This window comes from Myripristis murdjan, chromosome 21 (genome assembly GCF_902150065.1).
Source record: "Myripristis murdjan chromosome 21, fMyrMur1.1, whole genome shotgun sequence".
NCBI classification, from domain to species: domain Eukaryota; kingdom Metazoa; phylum Chordata; class Actinopteri; order Holocentriformes; family Holocentridae; genus Myripristis; species Myripristis murdjan.
Genome location: NC_044000.1, coordinates 11,345,438 through 11,354,451, shown reverse-complemented (window position 1 = coordinate 11,354,451; position 9,014 = coordinate 11,345,438). Strand labels below are relative to the sequence as shown.

Below are 9,014 nucleotides of genomic sequence, written 5' to 3'. Positions count from 1 at the left end.
GTCTTATAGTGATGGCAACTGAGCAGTTGTTCTGAAGCAGCTGAGGCTTTAAGGGGGTGATATGAATCGCTGTGGGAGGGAAGAGCGTGCCGCCTGCACTTCACTCTCAGAGTTTTTAGTTGGGACTGCTGACCTGCTTGTAATATGACCAGATGTTTTGTTGATGTTTTTTGTTCAGATTATTATTGTTAAAATACCCTGTCAAAATCACTGCTAGTGTTTTTGACCATACCTGTGTCATTATCACAAATGACCAGTATGGATAAATATTCATAATTTCTCAGGCGAAACCATCTAATCAAAACAGTTTTTCCATAGTAGTGAAATGATAATAACTGGTATAGGATTTGAAAGCTAACATGTTCACAAACTTACAAGCACAAACACTACAAAAATCTTACCTACCTTCAAAGTTTTGTTGATCAGTTGTTTAACAAAATACACTTTTTGACCAACAATGGGTGGCTTTATGTTCACTGCCCGAATGCTGCTGCTCACAGGGTAGACATTTTTTCTATTGTTTCATCTTTTCTGGAGTTGGTGTAATAAGGTGTGAATGAGTGGGAACAAATGCATAAAGTTGTTTGCAATAAACCTTTTTGGTTATGACAAATAAATGTTTGGTTTACCATTACGTCTCTTGGTTATGACAGTGTGGTGGAATAAACAGAAAGTCAGCCCACCTCCTATGCTTTAGTACGGTGTTGACTGAGAGACGTTCAAAGACCTTGTGAGAAATGCCTGCACCTGTGGACACAGACCAGGCAAATTAAAGAGAGATTTCACTATTTATTAGAAAATAGCAGTTATGGAGTTACTTATCCCTCCGATTATCTTTTGGGTCAATTTGACCCAATTCAATCTCTAAATACATGATTAACATCTCTTTTTATTGTTATGTTCTTATCTTTAAAAAAAAAAAAAAAAATCATACTTAATGACTTCACCTAATTTAATTGGGACGAGTGGATAAACATGAAATTAACAATAATTATTTGACCCCCGACTTTTGTAGCTGTATAATACATTAAAGAAAAGTCATCATTCTACCCACGTTTGCCTTAGTTGTTTTGGATGACACTGAGGAATAATAACATGTCATTTATAATCGCCAAAGGGGAGAGGTTATGTTATATTTACGGCTTATTTAGATGGTCAGCAAGACACGTACTGTACCTGAGAATTTTATAATTATTTTCTGGAGGTTTAAGTTATTGAGCACAACTAATTAACGTGTTAGTAAATTTGAAATTTGAAGGTAGCAGGAGGGTTATAAGGAAAATATTATATTGAACATGTTTAATTCTATTACAGTGGTGTCTTACCGTCGTTTCACAAACACTGCCAGCCTAGTCTGCCCCGCGCTCTGTTAGAATGAGGAAGGGGAGGAGGAAGGGGCCGGCTGTTAGCATCCTTGACAACCGCCCTAGCAACAGCACGCCGGTTTCGTTGAACAACCAAAAGTAACTGTCGCCTTTACTGGAAATACCACCGACTTCAAGTTTGGTAAATAGTGTAACACTGAAAGAAAAATAAACATTTCTTGAAAGCGGACAAAGTGACTCGTCCGCCCTTGGGCCACCGTTGACGCTGCAGGCACAAGTTTGTTGGTAGGACGGTTTTTCGGTTAGTTTGAAGCTAACGTTAGCATGTTTCAGCCGTTTCTCATGTTGATTTAGCAGGGCAGCTAACTTCCAGTGAACCTCCAGCACCATGGACACCCTGGTAAGCAAGAAGTTATGATACCGTGATACAACTATGTGGGGAAGGCTTGCTAGCTACTTATAATCACACTTCCATCTGTGTTATAGTCTAACATACAACTAATATTTAGTGTAAAATATGGAAATTCTATAATTCCCTCTCCTCACACAGAGTGAGAATCCTCCCCAAGTCAAGAGGAAAACAAACCACCCAGCACCCACACCACAACTTTCAGAGGTAGAAAGAAACCCTATTATAAGCTATTTATAAACACACTTCCATCTGTGTTGTCGTCTAACATACAACTAATATTTAGTGTAAAATATGGAAATGATATAATTCCTTCTCTTCACACAGAGTGAGAATCCTGCCCAAAGCAAGTGGAAAACCCAGCACCCAGCACCCACACCACAACTTTCACAGGTAGAAAGAAACCCTATTATAAGCCCTATAACAGCTCCATCAGCCAAATGGTAAATTATTAAACACAGACTGAATTTACAGGAAACCACAGGTGGATTTTGTTATTATGAAGTTATTTCTCTGCTTTGATTAGTGTGCATATAATGTTACTCTGGCAGTTTTCCACTTAGTGTGTTTTAATTCCTTCGGACATTGCTGTTTTGTGACATCAGTGTCTTATAAAATTGACTGCCTCTGAATCTCAAGGTGAGCAGCAAACCCCAATGGCTGCATAGTCATCGTACATTTATGGAATATTCACCAGACAGATGGATACCACGGGTATTCGAAGAAGCACGAAGTAGGTTAAATGTTCTTGTCTCATATTATTCAAACTTATTAGACAAATAGTCATAAAAACACCTGCTTTTGAGTTGGCAGTGACTGGTTAACTATCAACTACCCACACTCACACATTTTCAAATATTAATGATAAAGAAATACAGATCCTTTAAAGTTATTATGATTTGGCAATCGCTATCCACTCAAGAACAAAAGCAAAAGCAAAATTAACAAACATAGGTAAAACCAAAAAACAAAGTGGTATTATGCCACCAAAATATCACACAGTTATTCTGGCTAATCATCAGAGCAAATGCTGCATTATATGTAAATAGTAACCCTCTTTACTTTTGGACTTTTTACCCACAGGAGATATTCTGCGTGCCGGAAAAAGTCACGGCTCAAGTCTGGGACCATACCAGAGGAAAGAGATAGGGCAGTCCAGACATCGAAGCAGCACCTGCACACGACCCAAAAAAGACCTCAGGGATTTCCGCAGATGCCTGATCGACATTGTCTTGTGAGTTTGCAGTGTGTCATTATCAGTCTGTAAGTCTCTCTGTGATTTTATCTGAATTGTTATTTTCGTCTATACATTATGTACGTTAGTGTTCCCTCTTTATTCATTAAACACTGGTTTAATTAAACACAGGAAGAAAATTACCACTACTGACAATGAAAATATAAAATAATAGAATTTTCTGCCTAATTTTCTTATTAAACCAAAGGTAGTCCTCGACAGTGTTTCATGGTAACCATAACGGGCCCAAACAAAAACCATCTTCAGCCCTACTATATTAAACTACTGAGATACTGAACATATTTCATCATTTTTAGATGTTGAAATTGCAGTCCCTCTGACTCTCATTTGGCTAACATCTCTCTACTTTTTAGGAGCCGTGAGGACAGTGAAGCTCCTGGTTCTGCTGAAGCTACAGAAAACAAGAAACAGGTGAAATGGAGTATACACTTGATAATATATTTATATAGTATTCCTTTGTAACAAGTTTTTAAACACTTTTTAAACACTATGAAATTTTCAGGCTCTCTGTTCAGGGAACATTAGTTCTTTCAGATACTTACATGTCACTTGATACTGTAGTCTTTTAAACATTGTTTTGTTTGGTGGTCTCCAGGAGTTGCAGTTGCTATGTATGTTATGTAAGCAGTTTCTTCCTTAGTCTTTGATGTATCTTTAATTCTTCTAATTACTTTGTTCCAGCAAGAAAATAGTATGCATTAATATTCACTGGTTCAGTTGACACAGACACCAGTGAACACACAGCCCAAGTAGAACATTACCTCAGGTACAGGGTAGAAACTGAAGCCACCAGTGAACAAAGGAGACATAATGCCTTTACACTGAACTCAGCTAAGGTGTCATAAACCATGTAGCATTTATAATAGGGTTACCATTGTTGAGAGTGATTTTTTGCTATTTTGTCTTGTTAGAGATTTGAGTACTTCATCCAGAATGGCATTGGTGAGCACGTGGCCCCTATGGATGACTCACAGCTGGAGAATATCCTGAAACTTGTTCCCTGCCACCTGAAGAGTTCCGCTACAACAATTGAGCAGCTGTCTGATGAGATAAGGGATGACTACTTATTCAGTGTCAAGAAGTCTGTGGGTGTGTATTTAATCATTTTGGTTTAGAAACAGGGGCTTTTATCACATGTAGGCTCATGATTTACATCAGTGCACAATCCTTTCATATACAGTTAAAACATTAAAACACAAAATAGACATGTTGTTAGGCATTGTAATAACAACAGGCCATGGCTTCCTTTGTTATGTAGTCTACAATCATTATAGTAAAGCCAAGTTCAATATATTCAGTGTCATACTTTTCATGTTTAACTGACAAGTGACACACAATTTTTTTTCTGCAGTGGATTTTGTGTTCAGGGACTCAAGAAAAAGTGATGAGGACTCGAAAGAGCTGCCCCCCCACAGAGCTGAGTAAGTCCACAGGGCATAAAGGAGGATGTATGTTGTGAGAAGTATGCTTATGCAGAAGATACTGTGACCTATGACTCTGGCCACACAATACTCAGATCCTTGCAATATTTTGTAACAAATGCAGGCTCAGTAATCCATTTTTTTGTAATCAAAGTAATTTAAGGAAAAACTGACAGACAAGGATCCCATAAATGTGGACCAATATCTTTGCATTTTGCAAGGGGAAAATTATTCATTTTTTAGTCTCTCTGTCATCTTTCACTGTCAGATTGATGGTGTTGCCACAACTGTGGAACAAGTCCTTTGCCCGTGCCCAAAGGAGGATGAGAAATAACCTTCATGCCATCAACCCTGCTATGCTGCAGGTTCTGGACCTCTGGCATGTCTCTTTCAAGTAAGAATTGCATAATATATTGCTGCTTTTGAAACAAACAAACAAACAAACAAACAAAAAACAAACAAACAAACATGTTATTACATCTTTCGTGTGTCTTTTTCCCTACCCTCCCTTGGGCATTTATGTGTTGAATGACTTTCATGAAACTTCGTACAGTGAAACCTTTTAAAGAGCATTGCACAATATCAAAAATACATGGATTTCAGCAGTGAGAAAAAAAATCAGAAAATCTTCTCTTTTTGGAGATGATTGATTTTCATTTGACAGCAGAGATACGTATGCTATCTAGTTCTCATCTGCAGTATTTCTTAACACCTTGATGGGGTTGTAGTCACAAGGCTAGCCAATAAATAGAATCATGTTATCAAGCAGCCAAATACTGTATTTGGCCTGTAGAATGGATTTGGCTTGGTCAACATGGTACTGTGACATGACAAGTAACAAGCATAACACCTGACAATCAGACATCTGGCACAGTGTCAAAGATATGATGTAAGACATGCATTTATGAAGAGCAAAAAAGTAGGTGCTCAACATAGATGCTCAGCAAAGCATCTATGCTAGTGCTCAATATTACACACTCTGACAAAAGCCATGCATTAGACCTATTTACCTTTGCAGTGTACAACTACACTGCACAATGTTACTGTCAACAATTTAAAGCTTTTTACTTCTTGTATTGGCATATATATACTTTTATTTGCTGATCCCTTGCTTCCCGGGACTCTTAAATCATACCCTCTATATTTACGTTCATTTTTTATGTGTTTAGATGTTGCTGTTGCAAGAATAAATAATGCATGAAATGATAGAATAACTTTAAATTCTTACATCTGCTTTTTCTCTCATAGTCCTGTCATCAGACCGGCTTCAAATAGTATTTGCAAAAAAAGGAACTTTTTTTTTTTTTTCAAGTTTCAGTTCAGCAGTTGCATAATGGTAAATCCATATAAAGGCACTGAAACAGTAAATGTGCATAAACAATGCATTTGCAATACATTCACTTATCAGTGGATACACTCTTCCTTAGTGTACACGTTTACATTTTTATTCAGTGACTCATGGCACTCATTGTATTATCCTATGTGGCACCCTCCTTCAAACACAATTACTGTAGATGCAGGTCTCTATCATCTCACTCTGATCTCCCTGCAGGAAGCTGCGTTTGATTGATGTGGAGGAGTTCCACTCCAGAGAGGAGCCCATAGAACTCTCAGCCTTCCAGCGTATTGTCACAATCCATATTCATAAAGCCAGTAGCATTCTTTATAACAAGTAAGTCCAGGATATTATTGAACACTTCTCATAAGAAAGAAAACATGCCAATTACAGATACACTGGAAGTACTGAAAATAAATACCAATCACAATTCCCAGTAGCACTAAATTTTCATAAAATTGTACAAACATATTGACTACACAGGGACAAGAGTTACAGAGTGCTGCAGCATGTGTGGGTACTCATGTAATGATCACATGATGTAAATATAGCATGACACACATACCCCTGCTTCCAATCCCCAGCCCCAAACTTTGGATGTACTGTTCTCATATTACCATAAGAACATATACATTTCTATAGCACAGTTTCTCAGCAGCATCACTAGAGTTTCATGTTATTTTTTTCTGATAGTGGGTGTACCTGGATATTTAGAGGCATATAAATGGCTTTTCCTGGCTATAATTGTGATTTGAGCTTGTATCCCGGACACTGTGTGCTTGTGAACACCCTCAATGAGCGTGTCTGTGCCCCAGATGGCTTCCTGAGGTGCAGAGCATTTACCAGAGAGGCAAGCGCAAGCTGGTGCCCAGCAACAGTAACATGACCAGGTTACAGTCCTTCTTCAACTGTGTGGCTGCCCTGATGACCTCCCAGCTGCAGAGCCTGGCACTAGACTCCATGAGGGACTACACACACCTCATTTCCCAAGGCTCTGTAAGAAAAACCAACAAATATTAGGTGTTTTTACTTTGTCTGTGTGGCTACCTTTGCAACCTTGGAATATAGAACAATGACACAAACAAACAAACAAAAAATTCAAACAAATTTCATTCAAACATTCAAACAACTTATGGATTTTGACCTAGATTGGATGGTAGAGCTGTTTCAAATTTCACTCTTTGTTTTTTGCCCTGCTACCCTAGTCCATACAAGCCTATGATCATCCAGGCTTTGTACTGAATCTGATGTTGGAGGACAGGGAGATCAACTTTGAGCCTAGCTTCAAGACGTTTGAGATGGTCCTCCTTCAGGTCTACGACCAGATGCTCACCCTTATCAGTGTGATGCCTCGTCTAGAAACCATGCTCTATTCTGAATGGGTAAGGACAAAAGTGAGTGTGTGTGAGAGAGAGACAGAGAGAGGGAGAGTGGGGTTTATGTGTGCACTTATATGTATGAAAACCTAATTACTTGTGCTCCCTATGTCACAGTTTCTCGATAGGGACTGTTCCATCTTCACTGCACCTGTGAAAAATTGGCTCTAAGTGGGAGATAGCGTTGCCAGTACAGCAGAGGTCATCAATTACAATTGTCTAAGGGCCAACATTTCTCTAAGCAGACACTGTTTAGGCCTATTTAGGCTATTGTTATTTAATATTTTCACTTACTTACAAAATTAATCTTATTTTTTTCGGCCATTATCAGTGTTAGCAGACTCCTAAAAACATGGGAAGTCCATAATAATTACTAGATACTAGAAAAGGAACATTTCCTGAAGTAAATGCGGGTGATTGCAGTCATATATATATATATATATATATATATATATATATATTTATACAGTACAGGCCAAAAGTTTGGACACACCTTCTCATTCAATGCGTTTTCTTTATTTTCATGACTATTTACATTGTAGATTCTCACTGAAGGAATCAAAACTATGAATGAACACATGTGGAGTTATGTACTTAACAAAAAAAGGTGAAATAATAGAAAACATGTTTTATATTCTAGTTTCTTCAAAATAGCCACCCTTTGCTCTGATTACTGCTTTGTACACTCTTGGCATTCTCTCCATGAGCTTCAAGAGGTAGTCACCTGAAATGGTTTTCCAACAGTCTTGAAGGAGTTCCCAGAGGTGTTTAGCACTTGTTGGCCCCTTTGCCTTCACTCTGCGGTCCAGCTCACCCCAAACCATCTCGAGTGGGTTCAGGTCCGGTGACTGTGGAGGCCAGATCATCTGCCGCAGCACTCCATCACTCTCCTTCTTGGTCAAATAGCCCTTACACAGCCTGGAGGTGTGTTTGGGGTAATTGTCCTGTTGAAAAATAAATGATGGTCCAACTAAACGCAAACCGGATGGGATGGCATGTCGCTGCAGGATGCTGTGGTAGCCATGCTGGTTCAGTGTGCCTTCAATTTTGAATAAATCCCCAACAGTGTTACCAGCAAAACACCCCCACAGCATCACACCTCCTCCTCCATGCTTCACAGTGGGAACCAGGCATGTGGAATCCATCCGTTCACCTTTTCTGCATCTCACAAAGACACGGCGGTTGGAACCAAAGATCTCAAATTTGGACTCATCAGACCAAAGCACAGATTTCCACTGGTCTAATGTCCATTCCTTGTGTTTCTCTTCTGCTTGTTGCCTCTCCTTAGCAGTGGTTTCCTACCAGCTATTTGACCATGAAGGCCTGATTGGCGCAGTCTCCTCTTAACAGTTGTTCTAGAGATGGGTCTGCTGCTAGAACTCTGTGTGGCATTTATCTGCTCTCTGATCTGAGCTGCTGTTAACTTGCGATTTCTGAGACTGGTGACTCGGATGAACTTGTCCTCAGAAGCAGAGGTGACTCTTGGTCTTCCTTTCCTGGGTCGGTCCTCATGTGTGCCAGTTTCGTTATAGCACTTGATGGTTTTTGCGACTCCACTTGGGGACACATTTAAGGTTTTTGCAATTTTCCGGACTGACTGACCTTCATTTCTTAAAGTAATGATGGCCACTCGTTTTTCTTTAGTTAGCTGATTGGTTCTTGCCATAATATGAATTTTAACAGTTGTCCAATAGGGCTGTCGGCTGTGTAGTAACCTGACTTCTGCACAACACAACTGATGGTCCCAACACCATTGATAAAGCAAGAAATTCCACTAATTAACCCTGATAAGGCACACCTGTGAAGTGAAAACCATTTCAGGTGACCACCTCTTGAAGCTCATGGAGAGAATGCCAAGAGTGTACAAAGCAGTAATCAGAGCAAAGGGTGGC

The 9,014-nt window shown here is 39.2% G+C and overlaps 1 protein-coding gene across 1 annotated transcript in view; it reads left to right on the top strand.

Annotated features, from left to right (window-relative positions):
• The first annotated feature begins 457 nt into the window (after positions 1-457).
• Positions 458-9,014, top strand: part of dnah7 (dynein, axonemal, heavy chain 7) — a 130,552-nt gene continuing 121,995 nt past the window's right edge. Inside the window, exons 1-9 of the mRNA XM_030081275.1 lie at positions 458-501; positions 2,062-2,127; positions 3,343-3,400; positions 3,901-4,078; positions 4,341-4,410; positions 4,679-4,804; positions 5,963-6,082; positions 6,562-6,742; positions 6,952-7,128. Coding sequence (XP_029937135.1) covers positions 458-501; positions 2,062-2,127; positions 3,343-3,400; positions 3,901-4,078; positions 4,341-4,410; positions 4,679-4,804; positions 5,963-6,082; positions 6,562-6,742; positions 6,952-7,128 — 1,020 coding nt within the window. The remainder of the gene's footprint in view (positions 502-2,061; positions 2,128-3,342; positions 3,401-3,900; positions 4,079-4,340; positions 4,411-4,678; positions 4,805-5,962; positions 6,083-6,561; positions 6,743-6,951; positions 7,129-9,014) is intronic.